Below are 16265 nucleotides of genomic sequence, written 5' to 3'. Positions count from 1 at the left end.
CATGTACATAACCCCTCCTTCTATCCTATGAAAAACATAAATTTAGAACTTATATTATATCCCAAATATGTGAATTCACCGCCCATCACCTTCATAAGTCGGTCTGCATAGTCAGTTTCTACTTTTTATTTAAGCTTTTGAGATGACCACTTTTGAGATAACTTTCACACAAGTGGTCATCTCAAAAGCGTATAAAAGTAGAAACTGGCTATTTAGGAATGATCGGCAAGGAAATTACATATTTTGGCTGAATTATTGGTTCTATATTTATTTTTTCATTGGGTAGGGGGAGGCGGTGTGTCCTTAAAATATTTGTATACATACTATCCACCATACTTCAGGTGCCGGTGGCAAAACCTGTTCACAACCAAAACTTGGGTATGATCAGTATGCCAATACACATATTCACATCAGAAATAACGTATAGTTTAGCTGGTTATAGCGCATGTGTAATCTAGGTCGTGTGGAGTAGGGTTTGTATTGCTATTCTATATGTATACACATACATAGTACTTAGCACGCTGTGGAATTGTTAGGGTGCGTCATTATAAACAATTTGGGTCAGGCAGTGCCTCGGTTCATGAACACAGAGACACATGATGCGTTTTGGGCTGTTGGTGAGAATTTACTACATTTTTGACAGTCCGAAATATATCGGTCGAAAATACACCATCAGATGCATCATCCTGTTTAAGCCATGTGGTCTACGTTTTTCAATGTCATGCGTGGGAGTGAACGATCCAAGGGGGCGGGGGCGGATATGCTAGATAGAACATTTTTTCTTAGATTTTCTTTTGTTACAGTGGATCTATTGAGATTAGACAAGATTTGCCATTAGATGTGTGCGAGTTTTCAGTTTTTTAAGTGGTCCGGAATCGCCCTTAAATTGAAGTTAGTGAAAAAATTGTTAAGGGTTCCACTTCTCCACTTCTAACTTACTTGTCCTTGTCGATAGATTTAAGACATATTCAAGTATGTCACTATGTCTAAGTTTATAAAGTATGTAATTTGTGTTTCTTTTCTTATGTATACAATGCTCCTTAGTCCTTATATCCTGTTTGGGTTGCATGTGAATTAGATCCAAATGTATTCTATTTTCAAGACAGTATCTACATTTTGCATAAAGGAATTCAACGTACACCGGTGTACCACAGCCAAGCGGGAGCATATATAGATGTTAGAGAAAGAGACAGAGAGAGACGGACACAGAGAGGGGGGGAGAGGGGGGGGGGGCAGACAGAGAGAGAGACAGAGATAGAGAGGGGACAGAGACAGGCAGAATGGGGGGGGGGGGGCAGAGAGAGACTGGTATGTGACTTGCAGAGACAGGTATCTGGAGATTTGCTTTGTTTAAATTGCAGACATCATGGGGGAGAAGGTCACTGAATGTCCGAACAGTAAAGAAGATTGGGAGATCCGGGCCTCACAATTGACGGGTTGTAATTCTACATACTCCTACCATTGTCTCCAGGACTCAAGGGGTGTTTTACGACAAATATGTATCGAGAGGACAAGAATTGGTGAAGGTGCGCACACATTTATATTGATTTATATATCTGTTATATCTCTATCTCACTTTTATGTGTTTGACAGTGACTCGTACATGACTTACAGTGATTAAAAAAACTCTTTAAAAGGATTGATTCTTGCCATACTTCAGATCTAATCATATGCACCAAAATTGTGATATATTCTTCATTTTTAAAACAAGCTACATTCATTGTTTTTGAATGTCGTACAAACTGTGTTCGCTGGAGGACAGTGTCGTAGATGGCCTGTTTCTCACCGAACGACAGGCCTAACTAAGTAAGTGATTGTAAAAAACATTATTAAATAATGAAATGGATTACAGAGAAATTGAATTTTAAGAGACTATATTTGAGGCAGAATAAGCTGTGTAGTACACTCGCACCGGAAGTATGGTCACTACTACCCCACCCTCTAAATTTTTGTTTGGCGGTGATAATTGTCTTGATTCCCTGTTTATCCCATTCAAATTTCGATGGATATAATCATGTCACACTTTTTGTAAGCTTAATAGAGATTGGCTTTCTACTGGTATAAATAACACCTGCATTTTATGTACCGGTAGAAAGCCAATCTCTAAAGCTTATAAAAAGTGTGAAACGATTACAAATATCGAAATTGGAATGGGATTGACAATTAATGAACACATTTCGGAGAAATTATCGCCGAACAAAAATCAGAAAGGGGGGAGAGTAGTAGCGTCCATACTTCACGTGCCTGAGGTAGAAATGTAAGGTTATCACACAGGCTCTCGACGAATAGTAAGTTTTATAAGCGTTTTATTTAAGAAATAGTTTCACTGAGGGTATGAACTGCGATGCCTCACGCCGGAACACTTTGGGGGTGGGGGGGGGGGGGTTCTGGACACTCCGCTTTCCTCCCACTCTAATGACCACTCGCATGTAATTCATGGGTTATTCTACTATTATTTACAATAAAAGCCAAATTAAGATTTTGCACCCCTATCATACATGTATATTTTGCCGAGCCGAAATATTTGTATATTTCCATAGTTCTAGACGAAGTGAATATATAGGCTCATAACAGCAAGTTTGCCTGATTATGCCCCCCCCCCCCTTCCCTCAAAGAAGAGGGGCATATTGGTTTGCACCTGTCGGTCGGTCGGTAGAACAGATATTGTCCGCTCAATATCTTGAAAACCATTCACTTGATGATAATGATATTTTATATGTGGGTTGGTTATGAGTAGAAGAGGACCTCTATTGTTTTTCATGTCAAAAGGTCAAGGGTCAATCTAGTCTGGACATAGGAATATAATGTCCGCTCAATAACTTGAGAACCCTTTGCTTGAAAGACGTCAAACTTGGCACACTGGTACATCCTAAGAAGTAGATGACCCCTATCGATTTTGAGGTCATATGGTCAAAGGTCAAGGGTCAAACTGGGCATAGGAATATACTGACCATTCAATATCTTGATAACCCTTTGCTTGACAGACATCAAACTTGGTACACTGGTACATCTTCAGGAGATGATGATCCCTATTGATTTTGAGGTCACGTGGTCAAAGGGCAAGGGTCAAACTGGACATTGGAATATACTCTCCGCTCAATATCTTGAGAACCCTTTGCTTGACAGACATCAAACTTGGTACACTGGTACATCTTCAGGAGAAGATGACCTCTATTGATTTTGAGGTCACATGGTCAAAGGTCAGGGGTCAAACTGGACATAGGAATATAATGTCCGTTCAATATCTTGAGAACCCTTTGCTTGACAGACATCAAACTTAGTACACTGGTACATCTTCAGGAGAAGATGACCCGTATTGATTTTGAGATCACATGGTCAAAGGTCAGGGGTCAAACTGGACATAGGAATATACTGTCCGTTCAATATCTTGAGAACCCTTTGTTTGACAGACATCAAACTTAGTACAGTAGTGTATATTCAGGAGAAGATGACTCCTATTGATTTTGAGGTCACATGGTCAAAGGTCAAGGGTCAAACTGGACATAATGATACACTGTCCACTCAATATCTTGATAACTCTTTTGCTTGACAGACATCAAACTTAGTGCACTGAGAGATCTTCAGGAGAAGATGACCCATACTGATTTTGAGGTAAAAAGTCAATTGTTGAACTGGACATAGTAATATATTGTCTCCTATATTTTAAGAATTATTTGCTTGATTGACACGAAACTTAGTACACTGGTACAGCATAAGGAGTAGATGACCCCTATTGATTTTAGGTCACATGGTCAATTCAGTCTTGACATAGGAAGATATTGTCTGTCTGCTCAATATTTTGAATTGATGATACTACTATCAATTAAATAATGTGTGTGTATAACCCTTTTCAATTTTGCATCATGGGGGCATCTGTGTTTTACAAACATCTCTTGTTTATTTATCATTTTACGTCTGCCTAATCCCATTTCATGTACGTCTTCAGAGTAAGTAGGTAGCATGTGAAGCATGTTGAATGGTTGTAAGTGATCAGAAACCTGGTCAGAAATATTACCTGGACACTATAACTTATTATGCTGATATTATCCACCCTGTAGTGTACGTAAGAGTGAAGTCAGTCATCATCACAACAAACAAAAACGAATATGAAGTATGAGTCTAGATTTCTCTGTGTTGTTTTTCAAATTATTTATTATTTCATATGCAGATAGAAGTTGGGTCGTTTATTGGATACAGTGATTAAATACAATATGTCCTGAATTATTTCAAGTCGATCTTCATATATTGTACATGTATGTATATATACATGTATATTTCTTATATTTACATTCATTGAATCTTTTTTTCTTTTATACTTCTTTTGAAATTGGCATTGCTTTCATCTGCAACAATGAATGTATGTTTCTTTTAAACTAGTTCGATCCCGTTTTTAGTAGAACCTGTCCTTGTAATCATGACCAAATATGGAGCGTCATCTAGGTCAAAGGGTGCATTGGATGTTCCGTTTATTATAACGAATGGGTCAATCATATGATATTTATTTTAAGTACTTAAATCTAGTTTATATTTTAAAATAATGCATAAAGATATAACTATAAACAATAAAATGTCTTTCTTTGTTGTTTCATCGGGTGATGAAGGTAGTAATCATTGCAGAAAAAAATACAAAACCCGCATCGGGTTATGAATTTTTTCTGCAATGCTACATGAAACTACCTTCATCACCCGATGAAACAACGAATAAATCATTTTATTGTGTAAATGACAAGACCTTTTATTTCATATCATGATCTCTGACCTTGTGAGTTGTGACTTTGAACTCGGAGTTTGACCTACTTTTAGGAAAACATAACCTATTAAATATATTCGGAACTGTTTTAGATGGGACATTCATATTTAGTATATAGATTCTTCGTGACAAGACCTTGTACACATTTAGTGTTTGATCTTTTGACCTTGAAGTTTGACCTACTTTTTAAAAAAATCCCTGCCCTGTATCTCCTGAACTGTTTAATGTTCTCTATGGCAAGACCCTATTTATTTTGTGAAGGTTGACTTCGTGACATTGACCTGGATGTTTGACTAACTTTTGATACAGATCTTACCTATTTGATATATCCTGAGCTTTCATATTCTGACAAGGTCTTCATATACCGTGATCAATGACATTGTGACTTTGGTCTTATCCAGAACAGTAAGATCATGATGTCCACAGGTGAATTCATTTCAGTTATGTTGTGATCCATTGGGACTAGGTTGAGGCCACAATATGGGGTCGACATTTTTCATGGGCTTACAGATTGATGACAATAGGTAGGACCGAGGTGGCTCAGGTGTCCAATAATCGACTTAGATTTTATTGATATTATAGGTCATTGTCCAATCATCGTACAATCCAGTAAACGACTTAGATTTTATTGATATTATCCATGTCCAATCATCATATTTGATAAATGTCTAGTCTTTCATTGATATTATAGGTCATTGTCCAATCCTGACGTCCCGTAAACGATTTAAATGGGAGAACTGTACCCTCTTCCCGGGATGTCCGACATCACAATACGTGTCTAACGAGGTGTACAGATGTAAGTATTGCAGCATACCTTATAATTAACATTAGGTGTACAGATCTAAGTATTGCAGCATACCTTATAATTAACATTAGGTGTACATATGTAAGTATTGCAGCATACCTTATAATTAACATCTAAACAATAATTTTATTGGAATTATAATCTTAACCACAGTATTGAAATCACACGTGTGTTTTGTCCTTGTAGATCCGGTGTGCTATGACAATATATTCAACAATGGAAGGTATGATGCATATGTGTTACATGAATTTATGAGAGAGAGAGTGATGAGCCAACCATTTTGAAGGCGTCTTACAATTGAAATCAAAGTTCTGTCAATCTGAAAAATGAGCAAATTCTAGTTGCTAGCTTGTTATAGGCGTTCTCATGGTAAAATCAAAATATGCTAGTCTTCATTTATTTCATAGATAGAATACAGGCTAATTAGTAATTTATTGCATGTTAGAAATTACATATTTGAAACCTTCTCGAATTTTACAGCATTGCACAATCAACAGATTCTTCCACTACAATGACCAAGGTGGGGACGGAAACGCTGCTCTCTCGGTACGTACCGTCTCCGAGTTCTGTCAACTATAGCTAACTCCAAAATCATGCAGATTTTATATGCCCGTCTAAGACGGAACATGTGATGTCCTTGTGTATCTGTCTATCTATCGATCTATTTGTATGACCCAAAATTGTTAAGTTATTCATACCATGTGAAAGAAATCTAGATGCATATAATAAAACAAAAAATAAGTTTTGAAATATCATTTCTGTAGTTATTTGAACAATTCTAGAGATAAGTCTGTTGTACCAAGATTGACATTATTTTGCCACATGCACACTCGTCTGTTTATGATGAATAAACGTCTGACAGGCACATCATGTGCTGTGGTGGTGCACTTTATTTGTAAAGGATTTGTTAAGGGTATTTGTTTAAAATATCTTACTCATAGACTCTGAAAATGTCTATGAAAACGAACATAATGGCTTGTCAAAATAGTCATCTGAAGGTAATTCCTCACAGATGTGAAAAATATGAAACAAATCGAATTTGATTTCTTCCGCAACGATGTCATTAATAGCCATGATCATCTCTAATTTTTCAGGGATGATGACAGTTCACCAGTTGTCCCAGTCATTATAATATTATTGGTGCTTCTGGTTATAGTCGCTGTGGCAGTGTCTATATTGTACAAGAGGAACATGCTTGGTGTTGGAGACTGGATTGACAAACGTAACATAGTTATTGCAATATTTTCAATTTACTTGCAAGTGTCATTCCATGTAACATAAGAAATGTTAATGATACGTCATGGTCTTATCTTGTCAATTTATTTAAGTCTTTCAATTTTGAAATAACCGAAAATCATTTACTATTGTCAAAGGACACAGTAGGATAGGGGCCCCATGTGGCTACCCCCTCCCCCTCATTTTTCACATTAATTTACAAACAGAATTTAAAGCCATAAAACCTTGCAAAACTTATTTCAAGATGATACCTGAAATAGAAGAAATTATATAATCACTCACGATCATGAATGTATGAAAGGTGAAGACAACGAACAGTGATTAATCTCATAACTCCTACATGGGAGCCACAGGATTGTCAGAGATTTTTTTTTTTACAAAAGAGTTTTAGATGAAAATGGCATGTCATTTTGAAAGCTTTGGAGAACATGAAGCACACATCTGCATATGTCCCATTTTTTGTGTACCAGAGTTGATACTGGTGTGCGAAATACTCAAGTTTAATGGTACATTGTGAGCAAGATTGTGATCTTTATTTTCTGAAGCAACATATGCTACAAATTTGTCAATTTTTGGCCAGAACATGAAGAAATTCAAATTTTAATTAACTATGTGACCTTACCGGAAGCTTTAAGTATGTTGTATATTAAATATTGATTGTCATCTAAAGATAAATTTGCTTTACTTAATAATGACATACATTTTTTCCGTGATGACGTCTCATTATGGGTAGGGGGGGGGGGCTTATCCTAAGTTCTCTCATGAAAAAGATACAGATGTCAAAAGTACACCTTTGAATCTCTAAAAGTTTTAAAAAGGACTATAACATGGTTCGGACCTAACTTGGCCCCTCAAAACTACAAAACTTCAGGTCAAATGTGATGTTATTATTACAGTACCATGATTCCATTTACCCAACATTTCACTTCCTGTAAAATGATGTCAGAGATAAAGCACTATATTGTCTGCTGCTATTTCTTGACAGAAAATGTCACTTCTTCATTTCTGTGTTTTAGGTCACCTGAGTCACTCAGGTGACCTATCGCTATTGATTAGAGTCTATCGTCGTTTATTAACAATTTTGAACTTTTAACTTCTGATTGATAACTATCATTCGAATTCTTTACAAATTTAGCATGAAGCATCTTTGGAACAAGGGGACATAAATAGTAACTTCCAGGGCTACTGGACCCCACGGGCGTTAGGGGCTAGACATAAACTGCCAAACTGGATTAATTTTCAAATAATCTTCACTACTACACATCTCTTAAAATAAACTAAATGCATAGTGATGTAGAGCAGGAAGACCTCTAATAGAATTGTGAATTGTTGAGGCTATGACTCCAGGTTGGAGCCAAACTTGGTAGATAGTATGTGTAAAATGTTTAAATAACATTTTCTTTAAAGCTATTGACACTATATAAAAACTAATAGATAGTTGCTGTTTGACATGTTTCATATCTATCGTTAGGTTGTTCTTTATACGCTGGTTTTGACTACTGATTACTCCATTTTCCCGCTCATGGCGGGTGTGACCGGTCGGCAGGAGATGTTTACTCCTCCTAATCATATGATCCCATCTTTGATATATACAGGGGTCCGTGTTTGCCTAACTCTTAATTTTGTATTCGTTATAGGCGTTATAAGATTGATCTCTATTCGTTAGCTTTACCTTTTTCATTTTGATGGAGCAAGTAACCTATTACCAACATTACAAGACATCTTGTTTTATGTGCTGCTGAATATTTGAAGTTAGCTTATTTATGCAAAACAGGAAAATTATTATGGATTTTGCAGCTCATGGGGCTAGTGATACTTCAAACTTATGTTCAGAAGATCGATAAGGCCTGTACATGGGCTCTTGTATTTTAAAAACACAGATTGACTTTATGAATAAGAATATTATTTCTACTGGTGACGTGTCTGTGGATAGTAGCAATTTGAATCATATCCATGAAGCTGCTCAATATTTGTAGAGAGGGAAATATATACAAAAATGGACATTTCTTCGTACTTGAAATTTCAAACTCTAGTACAGTTACTCAGTGTGCTAGCAATTCATACCATCATGTATTTTCAAAGTTGAAATTTATTTCTTATATTTGCATTCTATATTTAATTCTATTGGAATTCCAATCCTATAAAATAGACGTATTTTATTTGTCAAGATTCATATGCACATTGTTCAAAATTCAACACATTCATGATCAAAATTAAAGGCTATATAACTAAAATGTATGAAGATTTATCAAAGGTAAATGTAAATATATAGAATCTTAGACACCATGTGGGTGGTGGACATGTAATTCATAATTGCTATTCAATTTTAAAAAGTCCTCATGTGAATGTCATTAGCATCAGCATATTGATTAAGTGTATTTTAAATAACTAAGATGACAAACATTTGCTATGAAGATTTTTATTGATAAAACAGAGAATGTTTTGAATGTAGTAAAAGCTTTGTGGAAATATATTGTTTGATTTCTATTCTAGATATCATAAATACATGTAGGTCAAGGGGAAACCAAGAGGAACAGGAAATGGAAGGTAACTTAAAGAATTGATTTTACCGGTTAAGTATGCACTTTCATTGAATTCATTTACTGAGTCAATACATTTTGAATTATAGGTAAAATATAGTCATGTATATATGCTTTACTCTTTGTACTTCCTTAAAGTAAAATGAATCTCTCACCATAGATATCCAGGTGAATGCTGGAAACATTTCAAATGAAAAAGCAAACTTGCACTTATCCATCAAGATATTCACATTTGTGGAAACAAACATGAAGTAACAGTATAAAGCCCCCCACCCACCCCCACAATAAACAAATATGCATGTATATTCGCGGATTTGGGCAACAAGTTTGGGTTTTGTTGATCACTGACAAGACCTAGTTGAAAGTGATTTAGAGACATGTTTTATTTTATTATACGACTGGATAATTTAAAACATCGAAACTCGTCACAAAAACAGTTAGAACCTAAAATGATATCAGATTAGTATCCTCTTTTGTATGCGTTTGATGTTACTATAATTCAACCGTTGTTACTTTAAAGGGACTGGTTCACAATTTTTGATAAAAATATTTTTCATTTTTGACGGTAAACATTAAAAATATAACTCATTCAATATTGACAGCCAAAATGTTGACCTTCTGAATACAAGAATAAAAGCAATGTTTTAGCTTGAAATCTGTGTTATGTAAACAAAAACTCGAGTCTTTTTATGTATACAAACAAACAAGTGAAATATTGATTTTGTAATATAAAGCATCTTAATTTTGCATAGTCACAAATTTTAACTTTTAGATGACACATTTACACTTTAAAATGTTTGAAATGTGAAAGATATTTTATAATACACTTAGATCGATATCCATTTATTTTGAAAATTTCGTAAACAATAACATACCACAATCTTTGTTTACAAAACAAAAAATAAACTCTCTAAAATGAGGATCTGTGATAGTGTATAACCTTAATTTTTATGTGAACTCTTTTAAACACATTAGACAGTAGATTTTGATCATCAAAAGTGAAAAAGAAAATTTTGGGGAAAATCGTGAAACAGTCCCTTTAATAGTAAGTTATGTATAGTGCATCATAGTCAAAACTCAAAAGTGAGTACAAAAGAGTTTTCTTTGAGTGACCAAAAAAGGATAATCAATCGCATCAATTTTGAAATTCCTAATTTTAGCCTGATGTTGAAGACATCAAATGTTTTATTCGTCTCGAAGGCATGTGCAGACGTAGCTGTAGATCTGTAGCTCTCTGGGTATATATTGGGACAGACCAATACAATAGTTTACTAGAGAGCTATAAATCAGCAGCAAGTGCAGATTAATATAATCGCCACGCGTTTTGTTTATACGCCTATCTAGGACAGAACATATTAATATGATATGTCGTTCATGTCCGTCCATCTCTCAGTCTATTAGTTTTTTCATTTCCATATAATTACTATGAGGCCTAGAATCATCAAACGACGGTAGCTGATGTGCCAGAGGAAAAGGGGGTGTTACTCGTCAAAGTATGTTACGTTACTGCGACCTTTAATTACGATATGACCAAATATGACAAAACCCCGTCATACTCATAACTGGACAGGTTTTTGGCCTAGAATCATCAAACTAGGTCAGTTAGATCATCTTACGTAGAAAGTTGTAGTATCCTACATCAATTTAACTGTGATCTATAATTAAATTAATATGACCATGTAAATGTATTTCATATCAACTCTTTTCGGCTCTTTTAAATTTGAGCCCAAAAAATCAACAAACTTGTCAGTTGTCAGTTGCACGGTGCATCTGTAGAGAAATGTGAATTACATGTGAATTACAGCTGAAAATCAGGTCATGAAAACTCTTCAAAATGATCATTGTAAGTATTTTAAGGGAGGTAATCCCTGAAGATGTAAAAGAGCAATGCAGTAAACTTTTTTGAAATGACTATACCTAGAAATATGCATTTAACTAGCTATAGAAAAAATGATTATTTTGTTTCTTAAAATAATAACATAAATATACAACATTGAACAATGTACTACTAAAATGTAAAGACTTATTAACAGTCACATCACACAATTTAGAGATTAATTCCGTTTGCCCCATGAGAGTAATGATCTAAGCCATGTGTTTTACGAAATTCATTGCATGCAAATATCATTTGATAAGAGTGAAATTGTATTTGTCAATTAATTAATTCAATTGAAAGAAATCTAAATGTACATATAATAAACTGAAATATGTTTTGAAATGTTATTTCTGTAGTTATTTGAACAATTTAGAAATATATTGTTAAGTCAGTTGCTATACCAAGGTTGACATGATTTTGTACCATGCACACCGATATGTTTTATGATGAATAAAATCTGACAATTTAGCGTATGGTGTGCCGTGAAGGTACACTTTATTTCTCTAGGTTGTAGAATCTTATATCCTATTGGAAGATACAAAATTAATTGATCATATGATAAAGGCAAGCGTATTTATTTTCAAGTGAATATCGACGTACCCAGAATTGATTGATAATGAGCACTATTCATATTTTAGGAGAGACAGATCCTTTGACACAGGTTGAAGTTACAGGTACTGTGTGTATTTAACATTTATATTTTAAAAGACCTCGTTTTATGATAACGCAAGGACACTTACTACTTTCATATCACTTTACAGGAACTCCACAGCAGAGAAAGAGGGATGTTAAAGGTACAGTATAGCCAGCACTACAAAAGATATTTTGTTGCTTTTTCTATTTCATTACATTATTTTAAATAGTTGATTGGAACTTGTAACCCCAGAAATTAAAAATTTTATGGCTGGAAAGATTAAATTATATTGCTGATTGGTGAAAGTAAGGACACGGTGATGGCCCTGAATTTGGTCTTCTCTCTTTTGTCCTTCAGTATTAGTAGTTATCAGTCATGATAAAGCTTTTTATCATTGCAAACAGTGTAAACTCAGTAATTATGAAGTGAAAGAAAATCAATCAAGAAATGTGGTAGCAGGTGTGTTACTGAATAAAAAGATAGGCCTATATTGTAAACGACTTTCAATTTGCTCAAAAAATATTTCAAACAAATTGTTTCTGCCTTGTTTAATAGTGGAAAAACAACTCTGGAGAGTTAATGCTTTTTTTAAAAAAAAACCTGACTAATGTAAATAAGTTGTAATAGTTTAAAGGGCTATACGAACGGTGAATATTGGCATGGGTAGCTCAGTGGTTAGAGCACCTGTCTAGCAGTACAGGGATCCCGGGTTCGATTCTCAGCCCAGTCCAAAATTTTCTCCTTTCCTTCATATTCTACAAAATTTTATCTTGTCTTATTAGTTAGGTTTTTGTTTCTATTTTTTGTTGTTTTAATTTCAGGGATTTATCCCTCAGAATAAATAACAATAGCAAACAGCAGTGACTACTAAGTTTTAAGATAGTACACTGTACATAGGGCATTGATTGATGTCTAGTTTAGTAAGAAATATTAAATACATGTAGGATTTGCTTGTAGGAGTTATGAGATTGATCACTGTTCGTTATCGTCACCTTTCATGCAGCTGCTATTTCGTCTGTATGCTAAATGTTACGGTGCTAATTTAGAATTTTTGATATGAATTTTGAGGAGTTTGTTGAATATTCTGCAATGTAGCTGTGATATATATGTATAAGGAAAAATCATAAACAGATTTATTTATCTACAGATGCAGCAGGAACAGAAAGTGTCCAAAAATTAGGGGCAGTGAAGAAATTATACTCTCTTGTTCTTTTCATGAAAGAGATACCTAACAAATGTGATATTAACATCGACAAATTAGTACAGGACATCAGATTTCTGTATGAAAAGTCATTTGCAGACCTTGATAAGGACCAGCTTCAAAGTTTAAGAAATGGTGAATTTCAAACTTTACCCAGTTCTACTGTGTATACCATAGTAACAAATCTCTGCAACATTGAGAAACCAACCAGAGGATGGGATAACCCACCATTGAAAACAGATGTTGATTTGAAAGACGATATTGCCAGAATTCGAAGTCTTTGGAATGATATGTGTGATGGTGACATTAAGGTGCAGATGATTACAGAAACATTCCAAAGAATGGCAGAACATTTTGGTAAAATTTGTGTTGCAGATGATGAAGAAACTATGAGGGCAAAGAAAGATAAAATAGTTTGTAAGTTGAATTTTTAATACCGCACACTCCACACAAGGACATATACGAAATAATATTTGCCATTCTCCTGCGTCATCAATTAAATCTCTTGCACTTAAATTTATTTGGGTACAAATGTGATACTGATTTCAAACAGAAGCAATGTCATTTAGACACAGTAAAAAGATTTAACATTGTGCAAAAAATAAAATTCATACATTTTGCTATATCCAAAGTTTTCCATTTTCAAATTCTTCATTGATCAAAAACTTTTTACCTGAAAACTTATTCCTTCTAGACACCCAATCCCACCACTGTTATATCCAAGGGTCCGTGTTTGACCAACTCTCTATTTTGTATTGCTTATAGGAGTTACGAGTTTGATCACTGTTCGTTATCTTCATCTTTCTTGAAGCATTAGGCGTGGTGGTAACAGAGTACAAAAAATATAGTATTTTTATGAGTATACTAAATTACCTTGTGTAGAAAACACTGTGACAATGGACCGAGAATAGCATATAATTATATATATATATATATATATATATATATATATATATATATATATATATATATGGTATATTGAGAGAGAGAGAGAGAGAGAGAGAGAGAGAGAGAGCATGTATGGCAACAATATGTAGTGTAAATTGAAGTTCAAGCAATTGGGCCCATGTCTCGGAGTCCTCCGTAATGATGCCTTTTTATGAATTTCTGGGTATATGGGATATATATAGGGTGGATATCTGCGCTCATGTTTCCCTTTTGTAAGAACTTTTCCTATACAGTATCGAAGTTACACCAAACCTCCTCAGTCGTTTTATTTTGCAGAATGTTCCTATTCCATGCGTGAATATGGTTTTGCTATCTGTATAATGTTATGTTCGCTTTACTAGTGCAAGTGTATTGTATTCGATATCAAATAGTTTTGAGTAAATGTTAGTTTCATTATCAGGGGTATGTAACGTCCTCCGATATTTTTGTTTTTCAGGGAAGCAATTAAAACCCGACTGTGAGGTTGACGAAGAACTTGTTTTGACAGAAAAGGTGAACGAAATCTTAGCAAAATTGATAGATGAAGGTATAGCTGTTTGTAATGGTGTCATAGGCTCTGGCAAATCGATGGCAATGAAATATGTTGCAGCGAAATATATCAAAGATGGTTGGAAAGTTGTGTGGAGGGAAAAAAGTCTCTGTTCTACAGATATAGAAGTTAACCAGGACGAGAAACTTCTTCTATGCTGCGATAATATGTTTGGGGGAATGTTGTACGAATGTTTGGCATCAAAGGAACTGGAGAATATAAAAGGGTTGCTAGACAACATTCTACAGTCGTCTAAAAAAGGCGAAGTGAAGTTATTGCTGTCCGTTCAAAGTCATGTCCTGAAAGAGTTAAATAAGGAGAGGTGTGTTTCGACAGTACTAGGAAACTTTAACTACAGAGTCGATATGGACAAATTAACAACTGCTGAACTTTATCTCATTTTCAAAGAAACCATTAAGAAAGGCTGCAAGTCACATCCCAAATGCTGGTACTCAACAACAGACTTTTCTAATGTACAAACTCTACTTAAAAATAATGTGGGATTGGTCGGGAATCCCTTCCTTCTTTGGGCCTTTGCAATGAATCATGCGTTTTTCACAGACAAAAAATTTCCCGAGAATCCTGTCAAAGTTTTGGTGCTCAATTTCGACAGACTGAAGATGGAAGAACCGAAATCATTCTACATCCTGATTTACATATTGTTTGTCAACAAACACCAGAAAGGCACAGAATTAATGCAATGGGCACAAGAATTACCTACTCCTCTCGAAAGAGAAGAGGTCGAAGAAATTGGAGCTGATGCTATCTCTGCGTATTTACACTCTGAGGAAGAAAGTATTCGAATTTCGCACGAAATATTCCAAATTGCTCTGTTTCAATCCGTCTCGAAAACCAGAGATGGCCTCGACCTGATGCTCAAATTCTGTGAATTAGAATCCATTCTCAGCATCTGCAGACGAGAAGATGCAATAGAGGAATTTTCCGTTAAGCTGTCGGAAAAAGATGTTAAAATTCTTGAAAGTAGGGATCGATGTAGGAATTTGATTTTAAAATCGGATCACCCATTTCAGGGATTTTTAAAACCCGAAGAGACTCCTAGTGACTTTTGATAGAACCTAGCATTTATTTTATAATACATAGGTGCTGTAACAGCCGTGTACTTACATTCAAATCCTTGTAACCGAATTTTCTTAATCAAAGTCCCTTAAAACATGTAGTGCTCTTGCTTTATATCAAGATGCGGATTAGTACAGGACTTGTACTAGCTTGAAAATGAGTTGTGCTTTAGTTGTGAACTTGCATGTGAAGTATTAATCTTTTATATATCCATTGCAAAACAATTCTTATAGGATAACCAAAGTCTATGCACTGTGAACTTACAAATACACATAAATAAATGTATTAAAATACTCTGTCATTAATGACTTCATGAACTATTTTGACTGAAACTTGCATGTGTGTTATCAATCATGTTTGCTTGGATGTTTCCTGCAAAATATGTGAATTTACTATTCGTGATTATCAGACTTATTAGTCAAATTAATACATTCGTATTGCATATTGATGAATGAAAAGAAAAAGCTTCATTCAAAAAACAATGGAAATGTGTTGCATGTGATTTATTACAGACAAAAATACTAGAACAAAATAAAAAGAGGTGATTTTTTTTTTTTTGTTAAACTTCAACCAGGAACCTCCCACAAACTAGTAAAGTGGAGGTGATCTACATGTTCCAACTGAACTATCAGGCTTAGTAATATACTCAGTCTTTGTTACACCTTCTTA

At 34.7% G+C, this 16265-nt stretch overlaps 2 protein-coding genes across 2 annotated transcripts in view; both read left to right on the top strand.

Annotated features, from left to right (window-relative positions):
* The first annotated feature begins 1450 nt into the window (after positions 1-1450).
* LOC125682172 (uncharacterized) overlaps positions 1451-16265 on the top strand; it is a 38592-nt gene continuing 23777 nt past the window's right edge. Inside the window, exon 1 of the mRNA XM_048922592.2 lies at positions 1451-1526. The gene's annotated coding sequence lies outside the window, so the exon portion shown is untranslated. The remainder of the gene's footprint in view (positions 1527-16265) is intronic.
* Positions 9376-16146, top strand: LOC125682160 (uncharacterized). The gene is made up of 5 exons (XM_056160003.1): positions 9376-10824; positions 11846-11881; positions 11969-12001; positions 12989-13459; positions 14427-16146. The coding sequence occupies exons 4-5, from the start codon at positions 13057-13059 to the stop codon at positions 15587-15589; spliced, it is 1566 nt and encodes a 521-aa protein (XP_056015978.1). The 5' UTR covers positions 9376-10824; positions 11846-11881; positions 11969-12001; positions 12989-13056; the 3' UTR covers positions 15590-16146.

The sequence above is a fragment of the Ostrea edulis genome, chromosome 1, assembly GCF_947568905.1.
Source record: "Ostrea edulis chromosome 1, xbOstEdul1.1, whole genome shotgun sequence".
NCBI lineage: Eukaryota > Metazoa > Mollusca > Bivalvia > Ostreida > Ostreidae > Ostrea > Ostrea edulis.
The sequence above is the reverse complement of the archived record's forward strand: the minus strand, read 5'-3'. Positions and strand labels throughout refer to the sequence as shown.